Below are 24696 nucleotides of genomic sequence, written 5' to 3'. Positions count from 1 at the left end.
AGAATTAGAGACTACATCAGCCATAAATTTACTGTAGACACTCAAGTTTCTGATCTCAGAGTATCTGCAGAGCTGGCTTTTGCAGTGCCTATCACTCCATTTGCCCTTGAAAAAAATCTGAACTAAGACATGAACTACCATTTATTTCTTTTCTAGACACATCTAGTCATGATGAGCTTAATGCAGAACCATATTTCAATTGTCAAACACAGAATGAAAAACTATAAACTAGGGTTTTTTTCTAGGTTAAACTATAGAATAGATGACTGTATAAAATAAAGAACAACCTTTTTTTTTTTTTTATTGGTAGGAAAGGAAGGCCTCCCTATCTTTCCCTGCAAAGAAACCCCAAAACAAACTGAAACAAAACAACAATAACCAAAAAAAAAAAAAAAAAAAAAATCAAAAACCAGAAAAACAAAAAAAACACAAACAAAAAACCAAAAAACCAACCCAAAACCCAACCCCAAACCCCTGGCAAAACAATAAAAAACCTGTAATGTAAATTATTCTTAAGAGGAACAAAAAAAACAGTAGTGTTGACAGCCTAGATAAATTCACATACTACATAAAGGAAAAGATTTTTTTACCCTGAGCTACTGAATACTGAGCAGCTTAATTTACTGGTGACCTTTTAATTTCATTTAATATGGTTCATGAGCAATAATTTACAAGATTGGAAGCAAAGGCCAAGTTTATATTTGGTACTAACTGGTACCAAGTACTACTCTGACACTAGGAAGAGAGCACAACAACAGAAAGCCTAGTTACTAAATTATTTAAATTTTAGAATCTTCATAAAACTGCAATTTAGGTCCTTAATATTTAATATTGAAGGAGGACTGTAAAGGCTACAAAATCATATAGCACAGCTGATGTGCTATGGTATTTATTGATACCCTCAAAAATTTTAGATATTTTTCATCTTTTGTTTAAAATGGTAGAAAAATTAGAGACCATACAGGTGAAGACTTTGTGAAGTATCCACATGCTTATAAATTGCACAACTGTAGAAAATAACTTCAGGAAACACCTTGATCCTCCATATGACATCAATATTAATTTGAAAATGTATTACAATCTATTGATTCCTAAATGACGTTAACATATAAAAATAAATAGTACTGACTGTATTACTAAACATAACAGAATTGATATTTTTGTTAAATAATGACAGAGAAAAATAAAAATAAGTCAGAAAAGTCTCTAAAAAGGCCTCTTCTGTAAAGGAGTTAACAAAATAATATTCACAAAAATATTCAGTAAAAGTTCTACTGATTCCATCCAAATCAATTCTACTTAACTGTACCTTCCTATCTACCATCATGCCATTTTTTTTAAAGCCATTTAACTGGCTTAAAAAAAAAAACCCTAAAAGTACATTATCACTTCTGTTTGTATATCAATCATCCTGCTGAAGGAGCTACTTTATCTTTTTCTTCTGATTTCGGTCACTGGGAGGAGTTATGGGAACCCCACTGCAGGTGAAAAAAATCATAGGTACCATATGCCGGACCATAGCAGTTTTACATTATGTTTATACTAGGAGCAACGAATGGAATTAATTCCAACATGGACAAGGATGTTAATGTTCTGTTATAAACTTCTCTGTACAGCAGAAATGTTTGTTACATCCTCTTTCCATTCACTACACCCAAATAGTTTCTTACAACCTGTCCGGTTATCGGTTGAGTTCCCAGACAATAGCAAAATTGATTGAAGAACCGTAGATAGATTTCATTGTTCACTAGAAATCTCAAAGAAAATTAGTAGCAAAAACAATGTAGTGCTTTTATTTTATGTTAATTTTCATTATGTAACACTGATTTCTCTGTCTAAACTTTTATATACAACATCTGTAACTGAAAATTATTCATCTAGGATATAAATTATTTCTTTTTTGGAAGAAAAACAAAATAATATTTAACTTTTAGACATAGTCTGCTATTCTTTAGCTTGCCAGGACACCAATGAAATTTATTCAAAACTGCTAAGTAATAAGATTTTAACTGTCAATCTCACTTTGAAAACTTTCCTCAGTTATTTGTCTTCTAAGCAGGCCCAGATTCTGATAGAAAGTTTCAAAAGTGAATGAAAATATAAAAGTGCATTTTGCATACATAATGCAATTATTGAATAAATATATTAATTTAAGATATTATTTAACATTACATCTATCCCTAATGTTTGATTTGATGAAGAAATTTTAAAAATAATATCCCATTAATGGATATTTTATTTCTATTCATATGTATAGCAAAAAGATGAGACAGTCAGGTGAAAGTTACTTTCCACTTTAGATAGTAGCCAACATAAGGAGTCTGTTACTTCTTAGAGAAGTAAATTAGACTTCTTAGAGTCTAATTCGGTTGTAGCTTTTATGCAGTGTTTTCTGAAGCAGCTTAGTGTAGGAGTTTCTACATCTTTTATATGTCTAAAGATGTAGTATCATATTATAAAGATTATGATAGTATTTGGTTGAATTACCTGCATACCTGACACTGACAGAAAATAGTGACTAAGATATTCATGAGAATGCCACCGTTGTGGAGGGCTTTAAGATGGATTTAGCCTCAGAATTCTGAACTCTCCACACAGCTGAGTTGGTATGGCAATAGTGTCCTAGCACAACGGCAGTATGAATAAGACCATAATAGAGAAAAGCATATCTTGTAGGCCAGCAAATTGAACACTAACGGGGTAAGGAGAAATATTTTAAAGGAGATGGCAAAAGAAAGTTCCTTTGCCAAATGAAAGTCTCTGAACTTTTTTAGGGGTGTGACAAGAAGACTGTTTTATGGGTTTATATTACTTTCCTTTCGAACTGAAAAATGTAAGGATTCTGTAAAAATGGAATTTAAGACACTTAAATTCGCTTTGCACTACTGATATCAGTCAAGATTCCATCATATGGAAAACTTCTTACCTTTTTTGATTTAGGAAATTGTCCAAAATCTGTGATGTTGGCCTATCTCGCAATAGACAAATGCTCTTCAGCGCTTTCGATTTGTTAGGGGGGAAAAAATATAACACAGCCCCTCCTCCCCTCTTTGAACATGAAAGGAAAAGATTGAGAAAAATCAAATGCATCAGCAATTATGATCTGTTTTTCCACCCATCAAAATATTAAAGGACGTAGGATCTTAAATTATTTATTACTGCAAAACAGGCCTGGGAATTAAATTCAATTATATCTCTATAAAAGATATCACATTGATTCAAATTTTTGGTAAAATTTAGCCTTTATCTAAGATTTCAAAAATATATCCTTTAAAACTATCTAAACCCAAAATATTGATATGGAGACATCTAGATATCTATTTTTTATTATATTGAGTTTAACAAAGATGATAGTATACATGACTTGTAGCAAATTTGATTTCTGAAATAAATTTTTACCCGAACTTGTTCACAGCCCCTTCAAGTTTGCTTCCAGGAGTATAGAAATATTGTAGTTCTACCAACTTTTTTCAAAAAATGTTCTCACTTTTTCTATTCCCATAGTTATATTTGAGGTGGAAAAAGAGTCCCCCCAAAAAAATCAACAATAAAATACCCTTATTACCATTTCCTTGTTCCTTCTGTGCATTTCACCATAATTTAATTTTGTTATTCTACAGATGTTCTCACACATGAAATATCTCTGGTTGAAACCTTTTGTTATGCTTTGTTAGGCTTGAATGAATTATGATGATAAAGCAGGAATTCAGTTTCTGGAAATAACAGTATGAATATTTCTAACTACTAAATAATCATGAAATCACAGTGCTCTGCAAATTTAAAATATCTGTAAATCTTTTATCCTATTTACTTATTCCTTCCTTCCTTCCTTCCTTCCTTCCTTCCTTCCTTCCTTCCTTCCTTCCTTCCTTCCTTCCTTCCTTCCTTCCTTCCTTCCTTCCTTCCTTCCTTCCTTCCTTCCTTCCTTCCTTCCTTCCTTCCTTCCTTCCTTCCTTCCTTCCTTCCTTCCTTCCCTCCTTCCTTCCTTCCCTCCTTCCTTCCCTCCTTCCCTTCCTTCCTTCCTTCCCTCCTTCCTTCCTTCCTTCCTTCCTTCCTTCCTTCCTTCCTTCCTTCCTTCCTTCCTTCCTTCCTTCCTTCCTTCCTTCCTTCCTTCCTTCCTTCCTTCCTTCCTTCCTTCCTTCCTTCCTTCCTTCCTTCCTTCCTTCCTTCCTTCCTTCCTTCCTTCCTTCCTTCCTTCCTTCCTTCCTTCCTTCCTTCCTTCCTTCCTTCCTTCCTTCCTTCCTTCCTTCCTTCCTTCCTTCCTTCCTCCTTCCTTCCTTCCTTCCTTCCTTCCTTCCTTCCTTCCTTCCTTCCTTCCTTCCTTCCTTCCTTCCTTCCTTCCTTCCTTCCTTCCTTCCTTCCTTCCTTCCTTCCTTCCTTCCTTCCTTCCTTCCTTCCTTCCTTCCTTCCTTCCTTCCTTCCTTCCTTCCTTCCTTCCTTCCTTCCTTCCTTCCTTCCTCCCTCCCTCCCTTCCTCCCTCCCTCCCTTCCTCCCTTCCTCCCTTCCCTCCTTCCTCCATGCCTGCCTCACTTCCTCCCTTCCTCCCTTCCCTCCTTCCTCCCTGCCTGCCTGCCTGCTTGCCTGCCTGCCTGCCCGCCTGCCCGCCCGCCTTTCTGCCCGCCTTTCTGCCCACCTTTCTGCCCGCCTTTCTGCCTGCCTTTCTGCCTGCCTGCCCAATACAAAGCAAATCAAAACCAGCATAAATTTAACTTTAGACATTTATGAAATAATATTGCTTCAAAACCTTCCTTCGCTGAAGCTGGTATAAACTTGATAATTTCTTAGAACTTGTAGTCCACCTAGAATACTGTATACATGTTGTATACAACTTTCATGTATGCCCCTGTGTTTTCCGTAAGGTGTTTAAAAGAGGTGTTAAAAACATTTTCTATCAAAAATGTGAAACTGTACAATTGTATTAAAAACAATTTTGTAGTTAACATGCTGAGAGATTGATGACAATGTTCTCACTGAAAGCTCTAATTATTGCAGTAAAAAAGAAAAAAAAAAAATCTGATTTCTTCCAAAGAAACTGAATGGTACAGGAATTTCACTGACAATACAGCAGTACACATCATCTTGTCTTTTATGCATAAGTCACTGTAACCATTGATTATTTTATTTAGTTTAAAAATAAAGGATTTAGATTGTCACTTTTTCCTTTTCCCACATGTATCTACTGAAGTCAGGTAAGTCATAAAAGTCTAAGTGATGATGTTAGCTGGATCAACTTAGATTTGCTGTAAATTTATAAAAGCACAATGATTACCATCAGACTGGATCTTTTGCAGTCTAGCTTAGTCATTTTCTTATTGCTTGTACAATAAAGCAAAATATCAGCCTTGATGAATTTTATTTGCATACTAATGAAATAGAGAGGGTAAGCTCTTTCTAATTATCTTTTGGTGACTAACAAACCTAGCTGCTATGGAGTTTTTTGATTGTAAAAGTTAAACTGTTTCTTAAAAAAAGAAATTGCCAAAAATAGATGCTGCTTCTTATTGTGTGAGATATGTTCTTTTTTTTCTTACACTGTTTCCTTGATGTCTTCTTTAACTACATGTAGGTAGAACTCAATTATCCATTTAGGCATACTTAGTGTGAGTTCGCAAAAAGGGAATAACATGTAGAGTTTTATAAAACAAAACAAAAAAAAAGGTGGAGCTTACAGTACCATATTGAATAAACTAGGCTTTAAATGCTCTTTATACAAAAAAAAAGTGCAATAAGGTGTATTTGATATTCAGTGAAATGATAGGGTAAAGATTAACAAAAAACCCAAGGAAGCTCTATATACACACCAGAAAAAAAACCAGAGCTAGTAGCTGTTAACATATTCAACTTTCCAGACTGCTTCGGAAAATCTGGCAGTATAAACTGACAGCATAATTAAAATACATGGGTTTCTTCCTACTTCAGGGAAAGAGAAAGCTGTGAGCCAGTTTCTTTTTTGGCTACTTAACAACTTCTATATTCAATTTTCTTCTGCTGGATTCTAACCAAGTAATTGAGTGCGAATATGGGACAAGGCTACCACGGCCAAATCCTTGGCCAGCTCATTTAACTGCCCAAATATCAAGGCTCTTCCACCAATATGTGTAGTCTCGTATCTCCACTGTCTTTGAATTTTTTTACCTCTAAAGTTGCTAAAGTTCACTAATTCAAGAGAAGGCCTGCATTTCGTGCACATTGGTTCGCAGTCTCATTAATAAATCTTTCCCAGTGAGACTGGAATGGTGAATGAGAGGAACTCATATACAACCAACATGACATATTGATCTCATTACAGCCAAAACCAGAAGACCCTGACCTCAATAATAACCTTCCGTCTGGTTTTTTTATTCAAAGTAGAAAATTATCTATATTAGAGGCAAATCCATTTACAATTATCAGACAATTTACTTTGAAACTGTAATTATGTGTTTATTGCTTCCATGAGATCACTGACAAGACAACAATCCAAGTCATATTCTCCTAATAACAGACCTTTTTTCCAGTCTGTACTTTTTAACAATCGTTTCCTGTGTGACTAAATCCATTTGCTTATAGCCATGTATGTATAACGACTTGCTTTGTTTCAACCAAATAAAATTTTCATGTGTGTGAACCTACAAATATAGTCAGGTTTTCCCTGTTTGGTCAGAAGTTATTAAACCAAAAAATATTTGAACATGACAAACGAACAGGACATTGAAATCCATACTCTGTTGAGTACTGTGAACCTGAGATACATGGAATGAGAAGGCAGGGAGCTAGCAATCTTCTTTCTTCATTAGACAACTTGCTGCTGTATGTCTACATGGGGTGGAAAGATACAGCATGTAAAGCTATGAGCATTTCTAATGTGTGCATGCTCTACAGGGCAATGTGAAGGAAATTGTAAACCTAAAAAATGCATTCTAACATGGTACAAACAACTTCATAGCACATGAAAAGAGCCAAATGGAAAAAGTTATTAAATATGCATTTCTGGAAAGACCAATATACTGTTTGATGTGAAGTCCTGTGTTCTTTAAAATCCTAAAAGCACATATTGCTTCAAGTTAAGGCAAGTCCTTCTAACACATAGAATTTTCTTTAATATCACAACTTCATTTAAAACAGAAGTTCATGCTCTTCAAATTAGGATAATGAAAGAGATTGTGATATTCTTTTTTCACTATACAGTACATGTATCTATCAGTACATAGCAAATGTTCCGGTGAATCATGGAGGTTCAAGAATGGAAATGCTTTCAGCAGTGTAAAATATTCTTAAGATTTAATTTACATACTTATCAATTATATATACCAGTGTAAAATATAATAATTAAATTTATGAGGGTGGATGTATTTGAATGGCTCTGAGTAACCAGCATGATTTTCATCTGTGTTAATGCTGAATTATTCAGATTGAATTGTGACTTGAGGCACAATATTTCAGTGATGTCTCCCAAGACCACACCTTTGAATCAGTTTCTTTCTTGTTGCCTCACAGGTAATAATTAAACAGAAGTCAATGTCCATAGAAGCTCATTCTTCCATAAGCCCATACAGCAACACCAGCCACTGCATGCTCGTGTTCAGACAGTTTATTTCAAAGCTAACTTTGATCTTTTTATATTCAATGTACTTCTATGTGTTTTTTTCCATGACTTTTGAGCATAATACTTATTAATTTGCTATGTCTTGACAATTCAAATTCTTTTCTTTCTCTAACAGATTTTTATGTAACCTAGCAGATACTGTCAAAAAACTTCAGAATAGGTGTTCTTCAGACAGGAAGTATACTAAGACTTTGTCATTAGGAACAGAAAACATGTTTACAGCAATTAAGCAATTAATAGAAACTCATAATTTCTCATTCCGACAGTATCCTTGACACAATATGTAAGATTTGAGTTAGCACTAAACTTCAGTTAATAGAAACTCGTAATTTCTCATTCCGACAGTATCCTTGACACAATATGTAAGATTTGAGTTAGCACTAAACTTCAGTTAAAATGGGTAATCTCCAGATCTTCTGACATAGATCCAAGTGTATAAAACTTTTACCTACTTGGCAGAAAAGTAAAAAAACCAAACCAAACAATGCTATTAAATGTATTTAACAAAAGAAACTTGACCCATAATTAACCATAAAGACTGAAAATATATGTTTAATTACTATATCAAAGAAAACTTGAAATGATATCTGAAAACCTGCTTTTGACTTTCCAAGTGAAATCTACATTTACCCTTGTTTCTTTATAGGATAACATGCAATGACATACCTATGTTTGCACTTCTTTTGTTTGTCCTCTAAGAGAAAAGAGATTATTCATGTTATTATTACCTAGTTATGAAACAAATCTTTCTTTAATTTTTTTTTTTTTTTTTTTTTTTTTGGGGGGAGGCACAATTATATGTCCAAAGCTGTCTACATTTTATGCTGGAAAACCACACACAGATTTTGGGTTCAGACAGAATCAATTATATACTAAAATTAATAAATTTTACTTTATACTAAAATTAGTAAAATGTTCACAAGTGTCTAAACATACAATTTTATCATGAAAAATTCAGTTAACATAGCAAAATGAATCCTTTGAGACAGTTTTACCCTCCAGTTCTCCTAAAAACAACAAATGTAACTCTCTTCATCCCAAATAACCCAGAATATGATTACTATCTATCATTTCAACATTACGCACAGATGCAAATTTAAAAGAAACTTGTTAAAAAAATAACACCAATCAACCAATAAAACACACTTACCCTCTCTTCGGTTAAGCCTTGCAAATCCAGGGCTGTGGCTGCTAGACAGCTCTGATGAACTGCTGAATGATGACTGAGGCAAAGCAGACACCAAATGATCATCACAGTTATCTGCCAGTGAAAAATATCACATTCAGGTTAATACAATGAACACCATTTAATAGAGCTGTGAGCAAAGAGAATGCTAGAAAAATATCTGAATCAACCCTGTGTCTCAGAACACTACATCTCCACGTGTTTTCAGTAGCTGTATTACACATGAAAGTATCAGTACTGAGGCATCACTTTTTTTTCTTTTTTACCCAATATTTCATGAGGCTACCAAGTTATAATTTAATATGTTCTTCAGCTGCCTGTACTTCCAACCTAAGTTCTGAAATCATACTGATAAATGGTTCACACCTCACTCACTATCATTTACATGGATAGCAACTGACATCTTCTAGTCCTGGTTGTAGCATAAAGCTACAGCCTCAACATGTGTTCTTTATTTTCGTTAGACTTGATGCCAGCACAGGTCTGTGCAGCCACATTTAATGTGCAATCACTTTTAATACAACTGTTCTTCAAATGAAACCATTAACCAAATGAAATAAAAATAATACCTGTTTTAAGCACTGTAAGAATAACAAAATGGAAAATCTTCTGCTTTGCAAATGGTATGAGCATTTGATAAAGACACAGTAAAAAATCATGATTGCAGTTATTGGTATGCGAGTCCTAACACCACACAGAATGAAACCTGAGTGTTTCAGAAAGGAAGACTTAACTGCAGTTCACAATCAATGGTGCATAAGCAAGCAAATGCTAATCAATACTTTGGATGTTAAATGTCTCCCCAGCTCAGTTACTATACAGGGCATGTGTTCATTCTGCATTTAAATTTGAAAAACATAAACTGAGAATCAATGTTTTTCTAGTTTTAGCTGAAAGAAGACTGACTTTCAAACACTAGAAGTGTAAGCAAGGCTTTCCCCTAGCTATACTGTGCTGGCATCTGTTGCTTAGAAAATCAGAGGAGATTATGTAAACTATTAGTCTTTATGAAATTGTTCTTTTTAGGACAAACACATTCTCTGGGTGAAACTGACAAGTGACAAGACACAGGCGAGTCCTTTTTCTTCTAACCCTTTTGTTTGTGTACCAAATTTCCACTGTCAAAATAATGCATAGTAATTAACTTTTTTTTTTCCTGACTCAGTGATAATTAAGTGTTTCTGGTGAATAATTATGGATATTTGTAAATAGCAACAAGACTTCTATGGTTGTCTCAAGAGAATTTTTTTATCACCTTCAAAAATAATTTTTTTCGTAAAGTTAGTTCAGTTGGTTCTTTAAGCAAAACTCTTCCTAAGGAGAAGGCCTGATACTGACCATGCTACAATTAGAAGTTCTATCAAATTCCATAAATAATGTCTAGTTACTGCAAACAAGAGGATATTTCAATTTTCTTGATAAGGTTATGTACTTCTTACATAATTACTTACATACATACTTACATACTATATTTCTACCAATTAGAAGTACCTCAGTCATGTACGGAATAAACAAAATTATTTACTTTTATGAGTTTATTTCCTGCTCTAGTTTTCTATAACACAAACTGCAAAATTTTATAAATACTCTCTATTGTCTAATTACAAGCTCATTTTTCACTTCATTATCCTCAGATTAGATTTATAATGGTGAAGGAGCGTGTGCTATCTGGGACAAATTGTCCAACTGGTAACCACAGAAGAATTAACAAAAAAATAAAGGCAACAAGATTTCATCTTATGAGAAAATGCTTTACACGGGTAAGTCCTAAAAAATAATAATCTCATTAGTGAAAGGTTTCTTTACAGCACAAAAAATAAAAAGAACTTACTAGTCATAAGCTACACCAGAAAGAGAAGTGTATGATGCTGTGTTCCACACAAAGAGCCACTTACGCTGCTGGTGTATGGGAGCTTGTCAGGTGCCGCTGATCCTTTTTCTACTGTCAAAGTCTACATTGTAATCCTAGATACTGTTGTGGTTTGAGCCAAGCCAGTAACTCGGAACCACGCAGCCGCTCGCTCACTCCCCCCTTTCTTCCTTCCCCCACTCCCGGGGGATTCACATTAACAGATTCACCAATCAAGTCAATTATTCAAGTTTCTGGAAACACACAAAACAGATCTCAGCAGAGAATTTCTATTATACAAATTCAGGACAGGTTAAGGTTTGAAAATTGCCACTGATAGTATTCTAACTGCAAGAACAAGTGTGAAATATGCAAAAGCCAACTAGAGTTAATCATAAAGTGTGATATAGCTCTTACCCTGTAAGCATCCCCACTGGGGAGAAGACAGGTCCGGCCTATTGACCTATCCCAGCAGCTGTGATGGAGTCTTCCCTAACTTCTCCCCTTCCTAATTCACTTTTATATTGTTCATTTACCTTTAGGTGGAGTTTGAGTGACTCTAGTCATACATACTTTTGTTGCTGATTGTTGTAAAATTCTCTCTTTTTGCTTTTAAAGATACAACTAATAAAAATTTAAAGCACATGTTCTGTGAAGTTAGTCGTATATTAGAAGTAGGTAGCTTTGCGTTGGATGTGTGCTTTGGTATTACAATGAGATTATAATGAGCAAAGTTCATCCAAGGAAAGCAGTTTCACCACAGTTCCTTGCTCAAACACCGACTTTTTTCCTTATCTTCCTTGTTTGACAGCTGCTATGTGGTTTATCATGCCAACCACATTCCACCCTGGAAGCAGAAGCTGCATTTTACCCTAATATTTCCTTAATGTTGTAAATTTGGAGACTGGGGGAGTTTTTTCTAATTTTCCCCGTTTTCGCACATCTGGTCTGATTCTAAAGTTAGGCAGTCTCAAAGAGGAAATGCATAGACAATACGTCACTAACTAGGTCATGAGCATTCATTGGAATGGCAGGATAAGCTTTATTGTAACACTGGATAAATTCATTAAAAAATAATGAAATGCAGTGTTTTTTCTGGACACCATACGAGTTTGGGAGATCATTACGTTTGTTTTCTTTGAAGGTGAATAACATTTCTTTAAGCAAGCCAACAAAATAAGACATACAGGAAAACACAAAACTTTTACCTTTGCTCTGATATATACCAATATGTATGGAAATACGAGGACGTGTGCAGCAAGGGACTGGCATGCAAAGACTACTCTTGCTGAAAAGGATGAATAAAGACTTGAGAAGCTAGGGCCGAGAAAAAAAATGACTGAATTCTGTCAGACAATGTACACTCTTCAGAAAAAGAAGCTCATACTTGTGCTACTGTCGTGGTTTGAGCCCAGCCGGGAACTCGGAACCACACAGCCGCTCGCTCACTCCCCCCCTTCTTCTTTCCCGCGCTCCCGAAGGAATGGGGAGGAGAATCGGAAGAATGTAACTCCCACGGGTTGAGATAAGAACAGTCCAGTAACTAAGGTATAATACAAAACCACTACTGCTACCACCAATGATGATAACAATAAGGGAAATAACAAGGGGAGAGGATACAATTGCTCACCACCCGCCGACCGATACCCAGCCCGACCCGAGCAGTGATCTGGGCCTGCCAGGTAACTCCCCCTGGTTTATATACTGGGCATGACGTGCTGTGGTATGGAATACCCCTTTGGCTAGTTTGGGTCAGGTGTCCTGTCTCTGCTTCCTCCCGGCTTCCCCTCCTCCCTGGCAAAGCATGAGACTGAGAAAGTCCTTGGTCAGAGTAAACATTACTCAGCAACGACTGAAAACATCGGTGTTATCAGCATTGTTCCCAGGCTGAAAGTTAAAAAACACAGCACTGCACCAGCTACTAAGAAGGAGAAAAATGACTGCTATAGCTGAACCCAGGACAGATACCAAAATGAAAAATAAGAGGACACGATAGAAAGGTATTTTCCTAAAAATCTATCTACATGATCTAGAATCATGGAACTGTAGGATCACTGAATAGTGTGGGTTGGAAGGGACCTTTAAAGATAATCTACTCCAACTCCCCTGCAATGACCAGCAACATCTTCAACTGGACAAGATATCTCAGAACCCTGTCCAGCCTGGCCTTGAATGGTTCAAGAGATGAGGTATCTACAATCTCCCTGTGAAACCTGTTCCAGTGTTTCATCACCCTCATTGTAAAAAATTTATTTCTTATCTACCCTTTTTTAGTTTAAAACCATTAGCTCCTCCCCTATCACAATAGAGCCTACTAAAAAGTGTCTCTCCGTATGTCTATTTATAAGCCCCCCTTATAAATGTGGCTGCAATATGGTCTCCCTGAAGCCTTCTCTTCTGCAGGCTGAACAACCCTAATCCTCTCAGCCTTTCCTCATAGAAGAGGTGATCATTTTTAGGGCCAACTCCAACAGGTCCACGTCTTTCCTGTGCTGAGGATTCCAGACCCGGACACAGCAAAATGCCTCATCATTTTCGTAAGCCTCGTATTTTCAACGTTACTCTTCTGGTGAAGGGTGGCGTGCGTTATTAAATTAATTACCATGTGATTAATACAAGCACTAGCATATAAACAACAGCAGATACACTATTTTACAACGCTCCTGGGTCTAGGTTTTCACAACTTTTTAATTAAGGAAAAAAACCCTCAAAAACATCTAAAACTTTAAAATTTAAAAACTTTCCACTGGATGGATGAGACAGATGCCTTTATATTATTTACTTCTGCTGACTACACTTTTCACCTTTTATGATCTTAACATACAAGTTCAAAAGGAATCAATAGTACTGTGTTATTTTACCTAAATGGTCTAATACACATATATCTGAGATATGCCCAGAAGATCATTGAGTACTTATATAATTATATAATATATATATATTATATATAATATGTGATATCCCGACTAGAAGAAAGTGCAGCAGGAGGGCCAGGAGACCTCCATGGATGGACAAGGAGCTGCTGAGGAAACTTGGAGGGAAAAAGAAGCTTATAGAAGGTGGAAGCGAGGACAGGCGGCCTGGGAAGAATATAGGAGCATTGCCCGAGAAGCTAGGGACCAGGTTAGGAAAGCTAAGGCCCAGCTAGAATTAAGTTTGGCAAGGGATGTGAAAGATAACAGGAAAGGATTCTGTAGTTACGTAGCAAATAAAAGACAGACTAGGGACAATGTAGGCCCTCTCCAGAAGCTGTCAGGAGAACTGGCTACCCCGGATTTGGAGAAGGCTGAGGTTCTTAATGACTTCTTTGCCTCAGTCTTCACTAGCAAATGCTCTGACCACACCACAAAAGTCTTGGAAAGCAAATGCAGGGACTGTGAGAACGAAGACCTTAGGCCCACTGTAGGAGAGGATCAGGTTCGAGACCATCTTAAGAACCTGAACGTGCACAAGTCCATGGGACCTGATGAAATCCATCCATGGGTCGTGAAGGAGCTGGCAAATGAAGTTGCTAAACCACTGTCCATCATATTCGAAAAATCCTGGCAGTCAGGTGAAGTTCCCGATGACTGGAAGAAGGGTAATATAACCCCCATTTTCAAGACGGGGAAGGTGGAAGACCTGGGGAACTACAGACCAGTCAGCCTCACCTCTGTGCCTGGCAAAATCTTGGAGCAGACTCTCCTGGAAAACATGCTAAGGCACATGAAAAACAATGAGGTGGTTGGTGACAGCCAACATGGCTTCACTAAGGGGAAATCCTCCCTGACCAATTTGGTGGCCTTCTATGGTGGAGCTACGGAACTGATGGACAGCGGCAGAGCAGTTGATGTCATCTACCTGGAATTGTGCAAAGCCTTCGACACTGTCCCGCATGACATCCTTGTCTCTAAATTGGAGAGACATCAATTTGATAGATGGACCACTCGGTGGATCAAAAACTGGCTCGATGGCCGCACGCAAAGAGTTGTGGTAAATGGCTCGATGTCCAGTTGGAAACCTGTAACGAGTGGTGTCCCTCAGGGATCGGTGTTGGGACCGGTCCTGTTCAACATCTTTGTCGGCAACATGGACAGTGGGATTGAGTGCGCCCTCAGCAAGTTTGCCAATGACACCAAGCTGTGTGGTTCGGTTGATACGCTGGAGGGAAGGGATGCCATCCAGAGGGACCTTGACACGCTTGTGAGGTGGGCCGATGCCAACCTTATGAAGTTTAACCAAGCCAAGTGTAAGGTCCTACACCTGGGTCGGGGCAATCCCAGGCACTGCTACAGGCTGGGCAGAGAAGAGATTCAGAGCAGCCCTGCAGAAAAGGACTTGGGGATGTTGGTTGATGAGAAGCTTAACATGAGCCGGCTTCAGTGTGCGCTCGCAGCCCAGAAAGCCAACCGTATCCTGGGCTGCATCAAAAGAAGCATGACCAGCAGGTCGAAGGAGGTGATCCTGCCCCTCTACTCTGCTCTTGTGAGACCTCACTTGGAGTACTGCGTACAGTTCTGGTGTCCTCAACATAAAAAGGACATGGAGCTGTTGGAGCGAGTCCAGAGGAGGGCCACGAGGATGATAAGAGGGCTGGAGCACCTCCCATATGAAGACAGGCTGAGAGAGTTGGGGCTGTTCAGCCTGGAGAAGAGAAGGCTGTGTGGTGACCTCATAGCAGCCTTCCAGTATCTGAAGGGGGTCTACAAGGATGCTGGGGAGGGACTCTTCCTTAGGGACTGTAGTGGTAGGACAAGGGGTAATGGGTTCAAACTTTAACAGAGGAAGTTTAGATTAGATATAAGGAAGAAGTTCTTTACAGTGAGGGTGGTGAAGCACTGGAATGGGTTGCCCAGGGAGGTTGTGGATGCTCCATCCCTGGCGGTGTTCAAGGCCAGGTTGGACAGAGCCTTGAACCACGTGGTTTAGGGCAAGGTGTCCCTGCCCATGGCAGGGGGGTTGGAACTAGATGATCTTAAGGTCCTTTCCAACCCTTACGATTCTATGATTCTGTGATTCTATATGTATTTTATATATAAATAATATGCTATAATAATTTATGTCAATCTCAATTTACAATAGAAAGGTGCACAAACAGTTGAATAAGCACAAGGAGTTATCTAAAATCTAACAGTGCAAGACAACTTTTTGCCATTACATAGTAGTAATTAAAGAAAAATGAGCAATGTATCACAAATAGGTATACTCTGAATAATATATTTATTTCACAACAGCTGCTATGCTTTATTCAAGGAGAATAACTTCACATCAACTTATTTTTTGTTGCTTAGCATTTGTAGCTTAAAACATGTCCTTGTGGCAGCTTCCAGTGTGCAATCTAACTTAAAGTTGCAAAAATTCTGTAATTAAATCCAAAACACTTTGTAGAAATTGGCAGGAACAGATGGTCAGTATTGATTTGTTTCTCAAATTTAATAAAAGCAAATGAAAACATAATCTGTGCAGCAAGAAAATTCTATATGGTTTTACCTAAAGTGGAAGATGTACTACACTGTTGAAATGTTTGAATTCAGTGTTTTCCCACATGCTTCTGATCAGTTCGTCAGTTCTCTTGGACATCCTTCCTCTGTACAACAAAACAGATCTTACTGCTGAAAGCGATCTAGGGCTTTCTAGGGATATCTTGTATAGATCCTCCAAGCTAAATGAAAACTTAAGTAATCCATTCTAATATGACTTTTAAACTAAAGGTTTTTTGTTAAAAGCTATGCGTCATAAAACTTTTCTTAGATTTTTGTGAATTTTTTTCTGTCTTAAACGACAGCTAAGAATATAAAAAATGTAAACAAACTAAAGGTTTCTGCAATATGCACAAAAACCTGGTATCAAATAAGGCTTTGTGAAGGAAGGAATATGTATTTAATTATGTGATTCTGATGTAGAGACCTTTAGGCAAATAAAATCAAGCTCAGGCCTACAGAGTTATTGTACAACAACTGTACAATGGGAAGAGTGAGAAATAATTGTGAAATTCTAGGTTTGGCTAATGCAGTATGTTGACATGAGCTGTAATAGCTGTTGTTTATAAAACAATTTTTGAAAAGAATAGTATTCAAAAGGACAGAAAGACATTACTCTGGGAATAAGAAGTGAAAAGCTGAAGTGCAATTGGTTGAAAAAAAAAAAAAGCAAGGATGTGCAACTGGAGGGAAGGATACATAAATAAAAATATATTACAAATGCAAAAATTTATTCAGGTTATGTAAGGCATGCCTTTCCAAATACCATAATTTCAGTCCAGAATTAATCCAATTTGTAAAGAAACTGAGTCATCTTATAGGAATAAAACTTAAGCGTTGCATGTAAAAAGCATTTTTTAATCTTCCAGATTCAAAAACTATCTCATTATGCAAATTCACAGTAAACCAAGAAATTATTCATACAGTGGTACCATAATTTACATAGATCATGCCATATAATCTACAATAGACAGAGTCCAAATAAGATATCATGTAGTAAAGCAGTTATCATGGTTATGCTTTGAACTTCTTTGGTCAACTACAGTTGATCAAAAAAATTTTGTGCCTTAGACCAAAGCAGCAGCTTGCTAAAATAAAAAATAAAATATTAATAAGAGTAGTAGAATTCTGGGACACCATGAGATTTATTTCTTCAGGATGCATAAGTATATATTTTCATTTCCATGTAGTGAAAAAACCACGATGTCATTTACAAGCACAAACGTTTTACCCTTTGCAATGTCAAGAATGTATTTTAGTTTGAATATAACAGTAAACCTTTTTCTTTTGTAATGTCAAGAATATGTTTTAGTTTGAATTTAATAGTCAGGCTGCTGTTTGTCATGTGTATTTTCAGCCTGGTCCGTAATATAGAATCACAGAATTTCATACATTGCAATTTGAGTGCAAATTTACTCTAAATAAGCAAATGTCAAGATTCTAGCTCTTACTTACTATAAACTGATATGCAAGCAGGACTCTGTTCAAAATTATCCAAAATGTACACGTAAAGAAGGACATATGTAGAAAAGAAAGAAAAAAGGTTATAATGATTGACTTCCCTAAAAAAATATTAAATTCTTCAGCTTTATCAAGGATTCAGTAAATATTGAATGCCCAATCAGCAGAGTACTAATTTTAATGTTTAAAAATGAAAATATGTTCCAATAAGTCACATGGAAAGAAAACAACACAACAACAAAAAAAAAACAAATCAAAGTGTCGTGGTTTGAGCCCAGCCGGTAACTCAGAACCACACAGCCGCTCGCTCACCTTCCCCCTTTTTCCCCCCGCTCCTGGAGGGATGGGGAGGAGAATCAGAAGAATGTAACTCCCACGAGTTGAGATAAGAACAGTCCAGTAACTAAGGTATAATACAAAGCCACTACTGCTACCACCAATGATAATAACAATAAGGGAAAGAACAAGGGGAGAGGATACAATTGCTCACCACCCACCGACGGATACCCAGCCTGACCCGAGCAGTGATCTGGGCCTTCCGGGTAACTCCCCCCGGTTTATATACTGGGCATGACGTGCTATGGTATGGAATACCCCTTTGGCTAGTTTGGGTCAGGTGTCCTGTCTCTGCTTTCTCCTGGCTTCCCCTCCTCCCTGGCAAAGCATGAGACTGAGAAAGTCCTTAGTTGGAATAAACATTACTCAGCAACAACTGAAAACATCGGTGTTATCAGCGTTGTTCCCAGGCTGAAAGTTAAAAAACACAGCACTGCACCAGCTACTAAGAAGGAGAAAAAATGACTGCTATAGCTGAACCCAGGACAGTATCCACCCCTTATTCCATACCATTCACGTCATGCTCAGATCCCACATCTCTCAGCACACCATCTCCCCTGTCCCATATATACACATATATATACACCCACACCCACACACAGAGAAAGATATCATTCCCTAGTCCATGGACCAATCCCTGTAAAATTGCTGAACTCATCCAGTCCATGATGTCAGGCTCCATCTCTTGTAATAGTCTTTCAGGGCAGGAGGGACGGTATGTAGTGTTGGGTTGTTGCCTGCTGATGATACCGCCAAACTCGTCTGGTCACTGCTGAGCTCGTCTGGTTTCCTCAAAATTCATTCTTTGTTGAGGTGATGATCGGAGGGAAGTCAGGGTCAGTTGCTGGCAACCTGAAGATATCTAGCTGGTGGGCTATAAAAGTGTTATAGAGCAGGCAACAGCATACAATTGAGTTCATTGGTTGTTTTCCCCCAAAATCAAATCCCCTTGAGGTACACATCGGACTTCTCCATCTTCCCGCATTACCCACCAAGTATATCCAGGTCCCTGAGCAAAAGCAAGCCCACGAGTGGGTTTGCCTTTACCTGAAGCAGGAATAACCCAGACTGTCTTCCCCAACAAATTCTTTATGTGCACCACAGGAACTTTATCCCCCTCTACAGTACGTAAAAGTTCTGATTGGGCTGGGCCAGCCCTGTTGGCAGATCCCCTAGTGTTGACCAACCAGGTGGCTTTTGGTGAATGTGTATACCCGTGTTTGAAAGTCCCACCACCCATTGCTCTCAGTGTAGTTTTTAACAGCCCATTGTACCATTCGATTTTCCCAGAGACTGGTGCATGGTAGGGGATGTGATATACCCACTCAATGCCATGCTCTTTGGCCCAAGTGTCTATAAGGTTGTTCCGGAAATGACTCCCATTGTCTGACTCAATTCTCTCTGGGTTGCCATGTCGCCACAAGACTTGTTTCTCAAGGCCCAGGATAGTGTTCCGGGCAGTGGCGTGGAACACAGCATATGTTTCCAGCCAGCCGGTGGTTGCTTCCACCATGGTAAGCACATAGCGCTTGCCTTGGCGGGTTGGTGGGAGTGTGATAGAGTCAATCTGCCAGGCCTCCCCATACTTGTACTTCAGCCATCGTCCTCCATACCAGAGAGGCTTTAACCGCTTGGCTTGCTTAATTGCAGCACATGTTTCACATTCGTGAATAACCTGGGCAATAGTGTCCATCGTTAAGTCCACCCCTCGATCACGAGCCCATCTGTATGTTGCATCTCTGCCTTGATGGCCTGAGGTGTCATGGGCCCACCGGGCTAAAAATAATTCACCCTTATGTTGCCAATCCAAGCCCATCTGAGCCACTTTAATCTTAGCAGCTTTATCCACTTGCTGGTTAATCTGGTGTTCAACAGTGGCCTGACTCTTGGGTACATGAGCATCTATGTGGCGTACCTTCACCACCAGGTTCTGCACCCGAGCAGCGATATCTTGCCACAATGCAGCAGCCCAGATGGGTTTACTTCTGCGTTGCCAGTTGCTCTGCTTGCATTGCTGCAGCCACCCCCACAGGCCATTTGCCACCATCCATGAGTCAGTACAGAGAAAAAGTACTGGCAATTTTTCTCGTTCAGCAATGTCCAAGGCCAGCTGGATGGCTTTCACCTCTGCAAACTGACTCGATTCACCCTCTCCTTCAGCAGTTTCTGCAACGTGTCGCAGGGGACTCCACACAGCTGCCTTCCATCTCCGATGCTCTCCCACAATACGGCAGGACCCATCAGTAAACTAGGCATATTGCTTTTCACTCTCTGACAGTTCATTATATGGTGGGGCCTCTTCAGCACGCATCACCTCCTCTTCTGGGGACATCCCAAAATCTTTGCCCTCTGGCCAGCCCATGATGACTTCTAGAATTCCTGGACGACTGGGATTTCCTATTCGAGCTCGTTGTGCAACTCGTGCGGCCCACTTACTCCAGGTAGCATCAGCTGCATGATGTGTAGAGGAGACCCTGCCTTTGAACATCCAGCCCAGCACAGGCAACCGGGGTGCCAGGAGGAGCTGTGCTTCAGTTCCAATCACTTCTGAGGAAGCTCGAACCCCTTCATAGGCTGCCAGTATCTCTTTTTCAGTGGGAGTATAGCTGGCCTCGGATCCTTTATATCCCCGACTCCAAAAGCCAAGGGGTCGACCTCGAGTCTCCCCTGGGGCTTTCTGCCAGAGGCTCCAGGTAGGACCGTTCTCCCCGGCTGTGGTATAGAGCACATTTTTCACATCTGGCCCGCCCCGGTATGGTCCAAGGGCTACTGCATGAACTATTTCCCATTTAATTTGTTCAAAGACTTGTTGTTGATCAGGGCCCCGTTTGAAATCATTCTTCTTCCGGGTCACGTGGTAGAGAGGGCTTACAATCGAACTGTAATTTGGGATGTGCATTCTCCAGAACCCCACAACACCTAAGAAAGCTTGTGTTTTTCTTGTTAGTTGGTGGAGACATTGCTGTTATCTTGTTGATCACGTCTGTGGGGATCTGGCGGCGTCCATCTTGCCATTTTATTCCCAAAAATGGAATCTCCTGTGCAGGTCCCTTGACCTTACTCCGTTTTATGGCAAAACCAGCCTTCAGCAGGATTTGGATTATCTTCCTCCCTTTCTCAAAAACTTCTTCCGCTGTATCACCCCACACGATGATGTCATCAATGTATTGCAGGTGTTCTGGAGCTTGCCCCTGTTCCAGTGCAGTCTGGATCAATCCATGGCAGATGGTAGGGCTGTGTTTCCACCCCTGGGGCAGTCGGTTCCAAGTGTACTGCACGTCCCTCCAAGTGAAAGCAAACTGTGGCCTGCATTCTGCTGCCAAAGGGATTGAGAAAAATGCATTGGCAATATCAGTTGTGGCATACCACTTGGCTGCCTTTGACTCCATGTTGAAGTTCTAGCATGTCCGGTATGGCAGCACTCAATGGTGGTGTGACTTCGTTCAGGCCACGATAGTCTACTGTTAGTCTCCACTCTCCATTAGACTTTTGCACTGGCCATATGGGGCTATTAAAGGGTGAGCGGGTCCTGCTGATCACTCCTTGGCTCTCCAGTCTACGGATCAGCTTATGGGTGGGAATCAAGGAGTCTCGGTTGGTGCGATATCGTCGTCAGTGCACTGTTGTGGTCGCAACTGGCACTTGTTCTTCGACCTTCAGCAACCCCACAACAGAAGGATCCTCTGAGAGACCGGGCAAGGTGGACAGCTGCTTAATTTCCTCTGTCTCCAAGGCAGCAATACCAAAAGCCCATCTATACCCTTTTGGGTCTTTGAAGTACCCTCTCCTGAGATAGTCTATGCCAAGGATGCATGGAGCCCCTGGACCAGTTACAATGGGGTGCTTTTGCCACTTCCTCCCAGTCAGGCTGATTTCAGCTGCCAGTACAGTTAACTTTTGGGATCCTCCTGTCACTCCAGAAATATATATGGGTTTCACCCCTTGGTACCTTGATGGCATCAGAGTACACTGTGCACCGGTATCTACTAGAGCCTTATACTTCTGTGGGACTGATGTGCCAGGCCATCTGACCCACACAGTCCAGTAAACCCGATTATCCCTCTCCTCCACCTGGCTGGAGGCAGGGCCCCTCTAATAGTGATCATAAAATTCTCCACTTCTGTCTTGTAGAAAGGGATTAGTATTCCTTACCACAGGAGCTGGAGTAAAATCAGCTCTTCCACTCCATCTGGGAAACTGCTCACCAGAGACTGGAGCAGCAGCTTTCCTGCGAGGATCATCCTTGACCATTGTTCTCCTCTTCAGTTCACGCACCCGTTGCTCCAGAGCTGAAGTAGGTTTTCCATCCCACTTTCTCATGTCTTCTTCGTGATCCCACAGGTAAAACCATAGGGTGGCCCGTGGCGTGTATCTCCTGTATTTTCTTTCTCGAGCAGTAGGGCGCCTTCTGTTAATAGCTGAGACATGGGTTGGTACGTGTGGGGAGCTGGATAGATCGGATAAATTGTCTCTCAATTGTTTGAACTCCTGGGACAGCTCTTCCACAGCTGAAATGATGGAAGGGGTGAGATTGTCTTCGAACTCTCGGAGTTGACGAATCAGGCAATCCACTGTTGGTGATATTCCGCCATTCCAAGTCATTGATGCCAATGTGTGGGCATATGATGATGGCGCACTCCGTGTAAGTTTCCGCCAGATGGGTCGTGTACATTCGACTTCATCTGGATCTACGGATGTGTTCCTGACATCCGGCCTATGATAGATCATCTCTAGAATGGCTGATTCCCTCAGGGACTGGATGCCTTTCTCTATCGTGGTCCAGTTGGCTGAGCGACTCGTAATATCGTCTTTGTAGGGAAACCTTTCCTTCACAGCTGTCAGGAGCCGCCTCCAAAGACTGAGGGCTCGCTTCTCTCTTGCAATCGCTTTGCCAATTCCTCTTTCCTTAGCAAGTGATCCCAGCTGCTCGGCTTCCCTACCTTCTAGTTCGTGACCGTCGGCCCCATTGTCCCAGCACCGGAGCAACCAGGTGACGATGTGCTCCCCTGGAAGACAGGTGAAATCTTTTCTCATATTCCACAGTTCGGTTGAGGTCCGGGGTTGAGAAGTCACCTCTTCTTCTTCTTCCTCTTCCTCTGACCCACGTAGTAGTAACTCTTGTTCAGATGCTGTTCCATGTAGTAATGGCATTGGGTCTTCATCTTTCTTCTCTCCGCGGGTTGCTTTTTGTGCCTTTCGTCTGCTTTTGCTTACAGAGGCAACAGACATTGTCACAAACTGGCCATTTGGTTTAGCTGCAGTGTTTGTCACTGTGGTTGGAGTGGCTGCAGTGGCTGCCACTAGGATTGGAGTGGTTGCAATGTCTATTGCTGGGGTTGGTGCAGCTGTTGTGCTTGGGAGTTGAGCAACACCAACAGCTGCATTGTCTGTTGCTGTCGGGGTTTGAGTAGCTACTGTTCTTGTCACTGGGGTTGGTGTAGCTGCGGTGCTTGGAGTAGCCACATTATCTGTTGCTGTCGGGGTTTGAGTAGCTGTTGTGCTTGTCACTGGGGTTGGTGTAGCTGCTGTATCTGAAGTTGGAGTAGTTGCGTTGTCTGTTGTGGTGAGGGTTTGAGTAGCTGTTGTGCTTGTAGTTGGCATAGCTGCGTTGTCTGTTGCTTTGCCATCAGATCCAGAGACATTTTTTTCCCTTTGAAGGTGATGGATAGTGTTGAGCAGGGCTCTGTAGGCATAGGCCAAGCCCCAGCACGTTGCCATGATTTGTCCCTCTCTGGTATAAACAGAACGACAGCACACCTCGTTTAAGTGTTTTACTAGTTTTTCTGGATGTTGCACTTGTTCAGTGGTGAAGTTCCAAAGCACTGGAGGGGCCCACTGGCCTAGATATTTGCCCATACTATCCCACACACCCTGCCACTCATAACTGTCCAGCCTCAGGGAAAATCTCCTGGTGGTCCTCCTATATCGTCGTCTAATCCTAGACCAGATTCGAACCTGATACTGCTGAATTTTTGAGATTAAACGAAATAGGATTTTCCTACGACGGGATGTCCGTGGGTAAAACACACTCCGTATGTTTGCCAACATGCTGATCCCCAGCACAATCAGCAGGCCCGTCTCAAGGGTATTCAAAGGCCATCCAAAACCTTCAGAACTCTCAACTGCTGTTGCAAATAAGCTGGTGGGGGAACGGGGGGTGAAAGAGAATGCTTCCTTCGTAAGTTTACCCCCCACGGAGAAAAAAAAAGACATGCAATTGCTAAAATATTTCATTATATACCTCCCAATGTATAGAGGTGATGGCCACACTGGAAGCACAAACCAGACCAGTTTCATGATCAATGAGTCTATTGTACTACAAGTCATTACCATGAAGTACAGTGAAACAAGAACCTGAGCCCAGGCCCCCCAGCTGATAAACACTAAAACAGCAAATAGTGGCTGTAAGTAAGGTACAACATGCTGAAACTCTGAGATCAAGCGCAACAAGTCTGAGAGCCAAATAATCACCATTGTGACAAGTAGTAACAATGAATGCTTATCACAAATATGATTAGACACACTCTGGTCAGATCTGTCGTTATCTCAACCCTTCGAGCCCCACGTTGGGCGCCACAAAGAGCTGTCGTGGTTTGAGCCCAGCCGGTAACTCAGAACCACACAGCCGCTCGCTCACTCTCCCCCCTTCTCCCCCTGCTCCTGGAGGGATGGGGAGGAGAATCGGAAGAATGTAAGTCCCATGGGTTGAGAGAAGAGCAGTCCCGCAACTAAGGTATAATACAAAACCACTACTGCTACCACCAATGATAATAATGATTAGTGAAATGACAAGGGGAGAGAATATAATTGCTCACCACCC

At 40.3% G+C, this 24696-nt stretch overlaps 1 protein-coding gene across 4 annotated transcripts in view; it reads right to left on the bottom strand.

Annotated features, from left to right (window-relative positions):
- Positions 1-24696, bottom strand: part of CNTNAP4 (contactin associated protein family member 4) — a 256407-nt gene that overhangs the window by 191244 nt on the left and 40467 nt on the right. For 3 of the 4 annotated variants that reach the window (XM_030470203.1, XM_030470204.1, XM_030470205.1), the window contains exon 2: positions 8736-8846. In XM_030470203.1, coding sequence (XP_030326063.1) covers positions 8736-8846 — 111 coding nt within the window. Of the gene's footprint in view, positions 1-8735; positions 8847-24696 lie in introns of those variants that run through there. The other variant, XM_030470206.1, reaches the window with a different exon arrangement.

Source organism: Strigops habroptila, chromosome Z (assembly GCF_004027225.2).
Source record: "Strigops habroptila isolate Jane chromosome Z, bStrHab1.2.pri, whole genome shotgun sequence".
Classification (NCBI taxonomy): Eukaryota; Metazoa; Chordata; class Aves; order Psittaciformes; family Psittacidae; genus Strigops; species Strigops habroptila.
Note: the sequence above shows the minus strand (reverse complement) of the source record. Positions and strands in the feature narration are given on the sequence as shown.